The sequence below is a fragment of the Cibotium barometz genome, chromosome 34 (genome assembly GCF_041138505.1).
Source record: "Cibotium barometz isolate CiBa-2024 chromosome 34, ASM4113850v1, whole genome shotgun sequence".
Taxonomy (NCBI): Eukaryota; Viridiplantae; Streptophyta; class Polypodiopsida; order Cyatheales; family Cibotiaceae; genus Cibotium; species Cibotium barometz.
Genome location: NC_141079.1, coordinates 3437261 through 3450905, shown reverse-complemented (window position 1 = coordinate 3450905; position 13645 = coordinate 3437261). Strand labels below are relative to the sequence as shown.

At 42.3% G+C, this 13645-nt stretch overlaps 1 protein-coding gene across 1 annotated transcript; it reads right to left on the bottom strand.

The window, feature by feature from the left end:
• Positions 1–4142: 4142 nt before the first annotated feature.
• Positions 4143–11823, bottom strand: LOC147618616 (serine carboxypeptidase 3-like). The gene is made up of 15 exons (XM_086774348.1): positions 11729–11823; positions 10982–11168; positions 9080–9301; positions 8888–8998; positions 8034–8557; positions 7008–7179; positions 6801–6920; positions 6454–6597; positions 6187–6337; positions 5997–6085; positions 5520–5778; positions 5301–5434; positions 5068–5205; positions 4710–4982; positions 4143–4617 (listed from the first exon to the last, which is right to left on the bottom strand). The coding sequence occupies exons 1-15, from the start codon at positions 11821–11823 to the stop codon at positions 4444–4446; spliced, it is 2793 nt and encodes a 930-aa protein (XP_086630474.1). The 3' UTR covers positions 4143–4443.
• Positions 11824–13645: the final 1822 nt, after the last annotated feature.

The following is a 13645-nucleotide window of genomic DNA, read 5'->3' as shown; positions in this document are numbered from 1 at the left end:
CTTCATTGGGTTTGCTGTAGCAGTCTCTCGCCATGTGTCCTGGCTTTCCACATTTGTGGCAAGTGAAGGTCCTCCCTCCTACTCTGCCTCTTCCTCGTCCTCGTCCTCGAGAGAATCCTCCTCGGGTGAAGAATGCTTTTTCCTCTCCTGCTGTTGAGTCGAGCTCTTTCTTCTCTTTGCCTCTTCTCTCTTGCTCCAGTAGAGCTGCTTCTATCTCGTGTATCTTCAGTTCAGGTACATTCTTTAGTGTTGCTACAATGTTTTCATAATCTCCTTTGTCCACACTCTTCAGAAGTACAGCTAATGCTTCATCATCTTCTACCTTTTTGCCAATAGCTGCCAGCTGTTGCTTAATGCTTTTTGCCAATAGCTGCAGCTGTTGCTTAATGCTTTTATATTTGTTCAAGTGTGTGATTAAAGGTTCACTTTCCTTCATGTCCAATTTGTAGAATTGCATTAATAGATTTATCTTGGAATTTTTTGCTTGTGTACCAAATAATTTATTGAGTTCATCCCATGCATCTTTTGCCCACTGTATCCCTGTGATATGATGAATGATTTCATCATTTAAACTGAGTGCAATAAGTCCCAATGCTTTTTCATTCCTACTCTTCCACTCATTTTCCCCTCTCTCTGGGCATTCATCTCTCCCTTCAACTAATCCCCACAGATTTTTCCTCATCAGCAAATACATGGTTTTTGTCTGCCATGTATAAAACTGTTCCCCATTAAATTTGGCTATTTCCTGTGCTGAATTCATGGTGATGTGAAGGGGGTCTTACCTCTTGATCCAAATTCAAGATTCAAGGGCAGTGTCTACCCTTTTACAACTCAATCTGGTGTTTAATAGATGATTACAATAATTTTATCAGCATAAAATCACCAGAAATTACATTAAATTGAGGGTAACCAATTTGTACGGGATGGTTGGAGTATCAAACCAACTCCGATTTGAAATCTGAAGTTATAGGGATCTGTATCAGATACCTAATGGTTAATTTGAACCCTCAATTGCACCAAAATACAGTGATTAGCACTGATTAATCACTAATTAGCAAATTAATGCTCTGGTTTGTGTGCAAAAAACAGAGTATGCGAGGAGCCCAGATCTGGTGCCTTCCACTTCAAATGAGCTCAAATGCTTTCAAAGGCATCAATAGCAATGAGTCTAGTAGAGGATTAAGCCAAGAAACACAAGATTTGACCAAATAATGAAAGCCTAATCTCTGTTTTACCAAAGTCACCTGCAGATTTGATGAAGAGCTTGGATCTCACTGTAGACTTGATGAAACTCAATTCTGTCTTCACCAGCTTGTAGAGCATGCTTGATTACCCCTTGGGCTAGGAGGAATTGAATCAATTTGAACTGATGAAGTGGCAATGTCAAGAACTGCAGAGAAAAAAGGTGCCAGTGAAAAACGCGAAATCTCCTGAATGCTTTGGCGGTTTGCCGTGCCGTTTCGATGAGCTGGTAGCCAGGGGTGTTGGCTAGCTTGTGCTAGAAGCTTGTGCCCTAATTTAGAGTGTGCAAGGTGCTAGAGATCCTCCACTGGCTGGGGGTGAAGGGAAAGATGAAAAACTCACTAAAAATTGATTTTTTTTACTAATTACCTACTAATCCTAATTAATTCACTAATGGGCTCATAAATCTGATTGATTCTAGGCATGGCTCTGATACCATGTTGAAATTTGAGCAAAATGATGAGCTATGGTGGATCAAACACTAGAATCAACATAATTAACAAAGTGATTAATAAGTGATTAAGACGTAATTAGTGAATAATTAGCACATAGATTAATGTAGGCATGGATACTCAAAAACCAGCAAATTCTCATTAGGGCTATGCCTCAATTTATAGAGTTTACATCGAGCATCAAATCCCATTGATTTCTCCATGATTCACTCCCAGAATATCTCCACCTCTTGCCTGATTCTCTCCACCTCTTCTCTTTTCCCTGAATATCTCCCAGAATAACTCCACACTCCTACATTCTCTCATGCTACCCTTTATTCTCTCCCAGTAGATTCTTCTCACCTTTTCACAGTTCTTTCACATTTACATCTCCTCTTTTACAGCCTCTAACCAAGAGCTTGTTCCCGCACACACCCTATTCACTTGTATTTTCAACACACAAACCGGAGCTCTAATACCATAAAGAGAATGTGAAAGAGAGAGCTTGAGTTCCTTTCAAGAAAAACACACACAAGAGAGAGTGCAAGACGCGAGAGAGAGAGAGAGAGAGAGAGAGAGAGATGGCTGGCTGATTTTTTATTGTATCTTTTCTCTTCTCGATATCCATATAACTAAAAGATAAAAGTACATAGATAAAGGGAAAGTACTATCCTAAAATAACATACAAATGGTCGGGGTCCATAATGTGAACCCGGCTATATGAGTTGGCGCTATAACTATGCCATAACGCTAGTACTCCAAAGTGGCTATCACACATCTTGCCTCGTTGCTTGTTCTTGCCTCTTGCTTGCCTCCTTGGCTCTCGCCCAAATCGGAGCTCTGATACCATAAAGAGAACGCGGGGGAGAGAGAGAGAGAGAGAGAGAGAGAGAGAGAGCACTTGAGTTCCTTGGAAGCAAAACACACACGAGAGAGTGCAAGACACAAGAGAGAGAGATGTATGACTTAATTTTTCTTGTATATTCTTCTCTTCTGTATATCCATATAACTAAAAAAATAAAAGTACATACATAAAGAGAGTACTCTCTTACAATAACATACAAATGGTCGGTCCATAGTGTGAACCGACTATACGAACTGACGCTATAACTATGCCATAACTCTAGTACCCCAAAGTACAGCCTGTCATCCACTAGTGGCATATTAACCATAATCTCACCAACCATGCCAGTGGTGTGTGAAAGCTATCACCCAAGCAAGTCATCAGTGTCCGCTGTAACACTAGTTGAGCTCAGTATCTCAACATCCCATGACTTGAAAGGTCTTCCACTCTTCTATTAGTGGAGAGTGCCCAACATAGTACTCCAATAAAAGTTAAATGATCCAATGTATGAAATATTATGCCTTCATTTTTTCTTTTTTAATGGTGGTCGATTTTGCCTTGTTCCAAGACTCAGAAGAAGTCTTGATACCTTTCACAAGACTTCTTCCGAGAATTTCAAGGTCTTCAAACCATAGAGATACCTTAAGTCAATTCCTTAAGTTTGGCCTCTAGAACTTGCCTATAAAATTGGAGATGCAATTTGAGGTGTTACGAACCACCTTTTAACATACTTTTGACTAATGTTACAACATTGATATGGTTGATCCAAGAAAAATCTTTTGATCAAAGTTACTCATTTTTCAAAAGATTTACCAACTTTGTATGTAGTACTCTTCCTAATTCTAATTGCTTACTCAAAACTAGCCCATAAAATGATCCAAATTTAGTCTTGTAGGGTCTTCAAAACATATATCTACGAACTCTTATCATAAATATCAAGAGAACTATGAAAATAAAATGAGCTGACGATCCAACTCCATCCACAAATCACCACCCCTGTGAATCACAGCCCAAAAGAGTTGCACCCAAGAGAGTTGAGAGATGGGGGCTGCTACTCACCCTTAAAAATAATGGATTGGTTGCTAAACCTATAATGGAACAAAAAAGGCTATGAATCTAGCATGCTATCAAGAGAAATCGTGTAATTAGACTTGAACAATAAAATGGCTTTAGATATCAAGTTAAAAAGCAGAAATAAGAGGCGACTAAGGCACGGAGCTAAGTGCCGTTAATGACATTTTGAAGAGCAATAATGCAAATAGTTAGACTTAATCAAAGTTGCTAAATCAAGAAAAGACACAATATCCATTAGTTTGAAGCTAAACCTCCGTTACCTACTAATTTTGCTCCCTATTCATTTTCTCTAACATTAAATCATTCTCTCCACCTCCTCATGGATGTGCCATTTAAAACTTTATCCAAAGTCTAATTACCCTTCAATGCTAATAAGCACGTTGCCTAATTAACCCAATTTCCAACAAGACTTGCCAACACATCCTTTCAACACCCTCGAGCACTGGGACTCTCAGCTAATATGTGTTTTAAAAAAACAGATGATGAAATCGACTCTTAGCTAATATGTATTTTAAAAAAACAGATGATGAAATCGACTCTTAGCTGATATGTATATGTATAAAAATAGATGTTGCAGTTTTTCATTAGGAGAGACAAGGGTTTTCTTGTTACAGGTGAGCTCTGCACACCAAGGTTCTAAACAATAGTGTTCAAGTGTATATGATAACACTGTTCATGACCCATACATAAAACACTAAATAGAAAAGAAAACGGGTGCACTGAGAAAAGAGGTTGCACCATTACAAGTAAATTCACACACTAATTCGGTAGAGAAGTGGCATAGTTACAAATCACGAGTAAAAGTAGAATGATATTCACACAATCTTATAATGTAAGCTTTCCAATAGCCCATTAATGGGCCATTTCCCCACCACTTGTGACCACCTCTTTCAATGAAGTGAGTGACTCTTCATCCAATGAAGGAAGTGACTCTTCATCCAATGAAATTGCTAGGGTAAATCTCCCGATCATTTCTAGAGAAGCTTCTGGTTGATCCATTAGCACCGCACGACCAGACTCATGGACCTGAAAGGCAAGTTATAAGTCATGAGTTTAGGGACACAAACAAGCTTCCATTTATAAGTCATGAAAGAAGTATTGTGTAAGGCCAAAGATACCTTGAGAAATGTAAGTGGTTCATAATTTTTGAATACTCCAGCCTCCTCTTTCAATGAAGTAAGTAGCTCTTCATCCAATGAAGGAAGTGATTCTTCATCCAATGAAGGAAGTGACTCTTCATCCAAGGAAATTCCCCTGATCATTTCTAGAGAGGCTTTTGGTAGATCCACATCCAATGAAGGAAGTGACTCTTCATCCAAGGAAATTCCCCTGACCATTTCTGGCGGAGCTTTTGGTAGATCCATCGGCACTACATCACCAGCATCATGGACCTGAAAGCCGAGTTATGACCCATGAGTTTAGGAACACAAACAAGTCATAAGTCATAACCGAAGTATTGTGTAAGGACAAAGATACCTTGAGAAATGCGAGTGACTCTTCATCCAATGAAGGAAGTGATTCTTCATCCAATGAAATTCCTTGGGTAAATCTCCTGATCATTTCAAGAGAAGCTTTTGGTTGATCCATTGGCACCATATGACCGGCATCATGGACCTGAAAGTCAAGTTATGAGTCATGAGTTTCGGGACACAAACAAGCTTCCATTTATTATAAGTCATAAAAGAAGTACTGTGTAAGGCCAAAAATACCTTGAGAAATGTAAGTGGTCCGTAATTTTTGAATACTCCAGCCTCCTCACCAGCCACTGTAAACTGTTTCGAAGGAGCGGCAGAGTAGCTTTCTTTACCAGACCAATCAATTGCTGAAACCCATCTTGAATTACCTGTAAACCAAAATCAGAATGTGTAAGCTGCATTAAATAACGCAGGCATGGGCGTGGATAGACCACACCATATAAGAGGAATTACCTAGCCAATTGCAGATGAGATCATATTCGCCAGCATACACAAGAAGTTGAATGCCATCTTCCAGAAGGGTTGGGATACCAACTTCAAGATTGCGCATCCAATCCATTATCATGAATTTGTAAACCAGTGGGCTACAAGACACAAACTTTCTGTCACCCACTCCCAGAGCTTCTTTCACTGCCTGCTGGTTTAGATAGGTCTCCATATTTGAAAAGTCATAGCACAAGCTCCCACTACAGTCCGTGCGAATGTCATAGTACTGCCAATGCCAACCCATCAAGTTTAGACATGTCATACACTCTCAAAACACGTTTCGCATACAAGATCAAGACAATCTTAGGGTCTTTACACTAAGGACCCTTATGGACAGAGGGAGATCGCCCACACCCCTGAGGGATGGTCTCCCCTTTTCTTGGAGGGGTCTATGTCTCTAAGGACCCTTATGGACAGATTTCCAACATGGAACATATCACTTACATTTACACCCCCCACTATCGACATGATGGAGGTGAAAATAGAGCTGCAAACCATATATGCAGTCCCACATGTGACCGTCCCACTGTTACCTGCATGCAGAAAAAAATCCGTAAATTCCATAGGAGATATATGGACGCACACCCTTCTATACACATGCTGAGCATTGGGAAGGGTTACTAGAAAAGATTACCGCATAGTTTTATCGACTTCTCACAGACAGGATACATTTTGCTGATTTTGTCACGGTCAGTTTCTTTGATAAGACCCATTTCCAGTGCATAATCTGCATATGCTTTATACTGGATCTCAGGATTCGTGAGACCATTCCCAATTGCAAAACCCTGCATGATGGCCACGGCCCGATGGATCAGTCTCCATTAACATAAGTGCAGCAAGTGCAAATATGACTATCTATTGAACCAACAGGTAGCCATCAATGTGCTTTGCGTTTAATTACCTTGAGGTTAATCGGTGATCCTTCATTTGCCTTGTTGGCCTTATGAATGCGGCTTGTGACTGCGGGAACATAATGCCCAGCATAGGACTCTCCAGTTACAAAAAAATCATTTCCAGAAAACTCCGGATGTGCTTCAAAAAAGGCCTGCCCAAACACATTAGGAAGACAGCTACACATTCATAAATCATCACACTGGCAAAGATCAAATCGATGTACGTACTCACACGCACGTGTATATATTTTTATGTATATTCATATTTACTTAAAACTATATTTATTGTTGTTGAATCATGTGTATGTATATTTTCTTGAAACATTTTAAGAGCAAAGAAATCCTGTTAGACTACCTGTAAAAAGTGGTACATGTCTTCACTGACTCCCTTTTCATCATGACGAACATCCCGCATGTCACTACTGTAGCTAAAACCAGTTCCAATAGGCTGGTCTACAAAGATAATGCTAGATGCCTGTACTCAAAAAGACAACCCAACTAAACATGCAATCATTTTTTACCAAAAAAAAAAAGCTAAATGGCATTGACTATACAAGCTAACCTTGTCCCAGCCATGCTCGTTCCACGTAAGAGTGAGATTGTCGGTGATCTGGAAGGGGCCATTTTCATAGAACAAAGCCAGCTCACTGCTGCATCCAGGACCTCCAGACATCCAAAGCACCACTGGGTCCTTGGCCTTGTTTCCACGTGATTCAAAAAACATGTAAAACATCCTGGAGTCAGAAAAATTACCATAAGATCCAAAGTCACGCTTTCACAGAGACTTGCCATGCAGTATCTACTTTTTGTTAAGCCAAAGAGTACCTCCTACTGCTCGACATAGCCGCTCACCCCTTTACACACAAAAAGGCCACACAAAGCCCATTACGAAAAAATTATGGGTGGCCATCAACCAAGGTTGGGCACTTGAACTTTCACCAGTCAAGCTGTACTTCTGCGATCCTTTAGCCATTGGACGACAACTTTAGGCATAGTTTTTTTCTCTGATCCCATCTTGAAAATTAGACATTTTCCATTAACAAACCCGATTCCTGATTTTTGATTCTCATTGAAGACTTGAAGAGTTACAAATAGAGTCCAAAGACCAAGCTTCACTATACAATTCCTCCAAGGTGGGTTGTCTTTGTTTTCTTGTCTGTGGCAGGTTGCTACTTGTTTTCTTGTATGAGGCAAGAACAATATATTACTTATATAATTTTAAAAAGTGTGATTTTTTCCTAATCCATCTAGTAAAGCCTTCACATCACCACCTAAGGGTGTGCTTGGACCTTAAAAATTATTGAAAATATCCAACCTATGTGCATGCAGAGAATCAAAATTTGAAAAATAAGATCAAATTTACAGAATATTGAAATTAAAGGATATATTTTGGTGACTGGATTGGGTATCCCATAAATAAATCAGACCTGGATGCATGAGGCATCACCATCTAAGGGTGTGCTTGCAAACTAAAATTCATTGAAATTAACCTATGTTTATGTAGAGGATCGAAATTTGAAAAAAAAAAACAAGCTCAAATTTCCTGAGTATTGAAGTTAAAGGATATGAAGGGGAAGAGAAAACAGACCTGGATGCATGAGTGCCCTTCAAGTGGAAGTATCCAGCATGCTGGCCAAGCTCCTCTTTGGAGATGGAAGAACCGGGATCTCCTTCGACATGCAGGTGGAGGGGATGCTCGACAAGGGCGGGCCCATCGTGGACATGGTCTTCAACGGGGCCGCGGGCGGGGGCGGTCGCGGGCATCAGGTTGAGGGCTCTGATGAAGCGCTCTGCTTGACCCATGAAGGAGGGCAACACCTTTCTCCCATGCGAGAAGGAGCCGTCTTCTGTCGCCCTAGCGGAGGCCATGGCTGCGAGGCCCAACCACACGACCACCATACGGAGCATCCTGGAGGAGGAGGAGGAGGAGGAGGAGGAGGAGGTCAACATGCTGCGTTCTTTTCTGCTGTTCTCGGGCTTGCTTATAAATACGTGCTTTGTGCTGTCGATGACTGCGCTTTCACGCCTTGTATTCCTCGCCCAATCTTGTCCGACCTTGTACGAAAGGTCATTTGAATTCAGACGCCTCCGGCGGACAGGGCGAAGGATAGCCTAAGTTAAGTTCTGATCCACCACATTCCCTTCTCATGCCTTCTCATATGCATCTTCATTCTTCAAGGTGCCACCCTGATTAATGCAACTTGATATAGCGCACCTTTCTTGCCTCCCCTACACCTATTTGGTTTTAGAAGCCTTCAAGTATTATCGAAGAGTGGCAAATGTCTAACGTAGACCACATGTCATCATTCAATCTATAAAACTGAAGGGGAAGGCTTCATGCATGCCACCATCCTAAAGACAAAGTAAGCTGATTTGCTTACGAGAAAGTGTAGCCATTTATATGATTTGCGGTTTCGGCTTCAAGAAAATATCGTCATCCACCTCGAAACCTGAACAATCTGCAGCTACCTCGCCTCCCCACCTGTCATACTTTGGACGATTGGACGTACTTTTACTAGGGTGCATGAAGATGGCGATGACCAGAACACTGACCTATGTGCACACACTAGCAAGTACGTTAGGGAGGGAAATCATTGAGCTTCACTTTAATAAAAACCAGTCACTCCTACACACCATCTTCAGACATGACATACAGATATCGCGGGAAGCACGAGAACAAAGTCCTTCACAATGTGAAGTTCCAAGTTCTACCTCTCGCATAGCAATCCCCAGGTGCTTCGCACGTAGAGTGCACAACATAGTGCCATCGGCCTGTAGGAACTCTGTAGCAAGCACATAAGCCGACTCCACAAGTACCTCCCTAAAAACATTCCATTGAGTAACCATAACATCATCCTGCAGAGACAGAGATCTGTTGGAAAATCGGCCCACACCAAGTGCAGGCCTCCAAGGCTATCAAAGGTGTCCATGCTTCCCCACCTCGTCAGAGATCCCATGAATCGTTGTAATACTGTAAGATTCCTAGAAAAACAAAGCATGTAAGTGGACTCCAAACACTATAATGACGATGAATGGAGAGATTCACTAGTCTAGGTTGGAGATCATACTTGTGTTTTTTCTTTCCAAAAGTGCGAGACAGAGATGACAATGTTGGAGCTCAAAACTAAGTGCAGGGAGTCCATCACATCGGGACGATAGTCTTCATTTAGACAACACCAAAGACATATTATTACTATTTTGATGAATAAATGAACTGATGAATGTTCAAACATGTTAAGTTCACTTAGATCCCAAGAGGTCTGCCTCGTCTTCTTTTAAACTCTCCCACCCCTTCCCTTTGCTCTCACCAAGTGAAGGGGTCACCTACTCTTCACCCTGTGCATGGGAGTGCTACTCATCGTCATGCTCATCATCCTTGGACTAGCTATCATCCCCTTCTCACGCTTGCCGTGACCTTTTTTGGGCATTGGTGTCTCAATTATGGACGATGGAGGTTCCTCGTTTGTTGATTTCTTACCCTTTTTCTTCTTAGGGGGACCAATTGTTGCTCGGTGTCAAGCTTCTTGCCCTTCTTGGCTACTGCATTCAACTAGCATTGGAACTTTAAATTCCCAAAAAACAAGCTTCATACTTCATACAATGATCTACTATACATAATGAAACGTACTCTAAAACTACTTTGTCTCCTCTGGAGAAAACTCCCTCTCTAGATAGTCTATCTACAAAGTCTATCTACCATGGGCAAAGTATCTATGTGTCCTTGCCACCGCAAAGCTCGTCGATCCACTCTTTGGGGTACAATCATGTCTCCTCTATCTCAGACAGCACCCATGCATCTAAAGGGTGCTAGTAGGGAATATATACCCGATCACACACACTACTTTTCCACCACCTAATACAGAAACATTTACTACATACCTGTACAAGGACATCCTGTTGTGCATGACAGGTGTGGTTGCTGGTCACGATCCAAGGTGGCTTGCATTTTCCCTTTCCACCTTACGAACGCCTTCACAAAATGAGGCATCCTGTAAGATTTCAGGGCATCCGTGATACCTACTCTAGAGTCTAATGTGGCTCTCTCGTGCATGCCGACTACAAATGGGTGAGCCCGTCTCCAGCTTCCCGTCTCCAGCTTCGTGTACAATTGTAGCGTGTACTCAGTCAATTGGAACTAGTATACGTGATGATGGATCCACACGAAGAACGCTCTATTGGATGATGGAATCTGGGCGTCCCTCATAGCGAACTCGCCACCATCCAATATGTCAAGGAGCCTACATTTCCTCCATTGTGAACGAGCATTATATTTCTACCTACATAATTTAAAAAAATTAATGCGTTATATTTCTACCTACATAATTTAAAAAAATTAATGCGTTATATTTCTACATAATTTAAAAAAATTAATGCGTCCAGAGAGTTAGAGATCTTACTCTCCATTTGAAATATGTGCTCGAGCAATCTCTGCTTGCTTGGAAGTAGTGAATTTGAAATATGTGCTCGAGCAATCTCTGCTTGCTTGGAAGTAGTGAATTTGCTAGTCTTTTCACCCCAGCCGTGGTACGAGATCACTTTTTTGAAAAACTCTTTTCCACAGTCGGGGTTGGCAATTTGTGCCAGCTCATGTCCCCTCTCAGTAAATAGTGCCTCCGTATCCTTCACGGCATCTTTGTAGTTCTTGTCAAACATTTCTACATTCAAAAGGTATTCTCTGCTCCCTTGCTCAGGCAAGCCACTGCTCTTGGGCATCAAACTCCAACTGCAATACATATTTCAAAATCAAAACATGGCTTTATTGTGGTTTGAGAAAGAGGCACACACATACCTTGAAAACTAATTGTGAAAGGAGTGCCATGGGAAGCTTCAGCCACTTGGATCTGTTAGGTCCCCAATGAGTAATAGCTTTCTAGGCCCGTGCACAATCAGCGTCATTGAATTTTGACAAAACAAGGATTATGGATCGACAAGACCCACACGTTGCATCATAGGTGCCATTGTGTTCGGCACATGAATAGTAGCGACCTTGGAAATTTTGCATGCATATAAAACAAGGTAAATGATGATATATGCAATGTTTGTTCATTTGATACACAAAAAAAACAACGTATAATCCACTTACTTGTTAATCATGTGCAACACCAATAAGAACTCTGCCTCCTTCTCCTCCTCAAGGAATCGGACCACTCTGCAATTCACCTTAGGAATCTCCTCTCTTTCATTGCCAAGCTTTAAGTTGATGGTTGCCATCCCAAACAACAAACATCTTCCTAACCATGTGTTGCCATCCTTCCGTCTCCTCTATTATCATGTCAAACTCACCTGACAATGATAGGTCGTGAGCCAACTGCACTTCGACGGTCAAAAGAAATGGGCTCTTTGTCACGGAATCCCTCAGAGACAATGAATGCCACCATTGTCAATTGGTATGTGCTCTCCTCCATGCTTTTGACTAACCCCTCGATGGAATCCTTGTTTGTACGTTGCAAGGAGGTGACAAAGTGGCACTCTAGGAAGGCGATTATGATTATTGACCAAGTGGTCCTCCACCCAATTTGTGGAGATATGTCGATTAACCACTTGGCCGAAACTCTCTTTTACGGACTCCTCTGCTTCAACAATCGTGGCACTACTGTTGGCCACACGATTGTTGGCGGAGAACCAACCCTCATAGTCAACTGCAATTAAGAGGTGTTCGTTACCTTGCTTGATGTGGTCGCTTGTGATATGCCCGCATCTTACAATAGTGCGATCTCATCTTGATTTTCGGTGAACCCTTCGATTGCAAACAAGTCCAGGGAGGCATTTTGGCTTGAAAGTCAAACGCTTGAAAGATGCCGCCTTCAACATAAGCTTTTTCAATAATATTCTTTCTTTTTTTGAATTAAATTTTAAATATGATTAGTAATTAATATACATCCTTTATTTATGGATATATAACTATAATTAAGAAAAGTGCTTAAATTAGTCCCTAATCATAATTAATTATTGATCCAAGACATTCATTCTTTCAAATAAGATGTGATGCATTGCATTAAATATGCATAAAATTTCTTAATATTTAGTAATTATTATGCCATTTAGATTAATCACAAGAAGAAGAATTTGAATAATTGAATCAACTCCTTGCTCCTTGCTCCTTGCTCCTTGCTTCTTATACTCCTTATACTCCAAGAGGGCGAGAGAGGGGTGAGTTAAGGGAGGAGAGGGGGGGTGCAAGGGTGCGTTGAGAGAGGAGAGGGGACGAGTTGAGGGAGGAGAGGGGGACTTGGGTGAGGAGAGAGTGGCGCTTGGGCGGAGGGCTCACAAAGGGCTTTGTGAGCCCTCCGTTGGCTGTCGAACGGCTTTAAAGCCATTGGATAACCCCATAGGCCATGCCTGTATGGCATGTGCCGTGTGCGTGTGCGTGTGCGTGGCACATGCCACCATGTGGTGTTACCACGTGTAATGCATGAGCTTGTGCATCACAAGTGGCATGCCACGTGGACTGCGTAGTCCATGTGGCATGCCACATGTAATCTTGAAGCTCTGGCATTACACATGGCAACGCCGTGGTGTAGTCCATGTGGCATACCATGTGTAATGCACATGGCAGAGCATTACACGTCGTGACAATGACTTGGCGCTGTGTGTAATGCACATGGTAGAGCATTACACATGGCGCCAATATTTCGGCGCCACGTTTAATGCTAATGCTTTGCCATGTGCATTGCACGTGGCGACTACCACATGTAATGCTCGAGGTTGGCCATTACATGTGGCAATGTTGTGTGACATGTGCCGTGTGCCATGCATGCGCGGCAGATGCCATTTGGCATGGCCTGCGTGCCACATCGCAAGTGGTGTGGCCTGCAGATGTAGGCCACGTGGATAGCCCACAGGAGGGTTGTCCTTCACGCCCCCTCTCCTCACCCTTGCACCCCTCGTCTCCTCACCCTCGCGCCTCCCTCTCCTCACCCTTGCACCCCTCGTCTCCTCACCCTCGCGCCTCCCTCTCCTCGCTTTCGTGCCCCCCCTCTCCTCGCCTAACTCGCCCTCGTGCCTCATCCTCCCTCAATTAGCCCTCGCACCCCCCTCTCCTCCCTTAATGCACCCTCATGCCCTGCCTTAATCTCTATAATTTTTCAGGTGTGCTTTTGTCATGGGGCCATGTCATTGCGCTAGAGGAGCTAACCATGGAGTGCATCATCTTGCAAGGATATATGGCACTTGACGAGATACACAAGAAGGACTCAAATG

Excerpts from the sequence above, each read along its gene's own strand:
- LOC147618616 (XM_086774348.1), bottom strand. The coding sequence starts at position 11,823 with ATGGTGGCATTCATTGTCTCTGAGGGATTCCGTGACAAAGAGCCCATT. Across the intron at positions 7,180-8,033 it reads AAGGGCACTCATGCATCCAG|GATGTTTTACATGTTTTTTG; the intron begins GTCTGTTTTCTC and ends TTCTGACTCCAG. Across the intron at positions 5,435-5,519 it reads TCTCATCTGCAATTGGCTAG|GTAATTCAAGATGGGTTTCA; the intron begins GTAATTCCTCTT and ends TTTGGTTTACAG.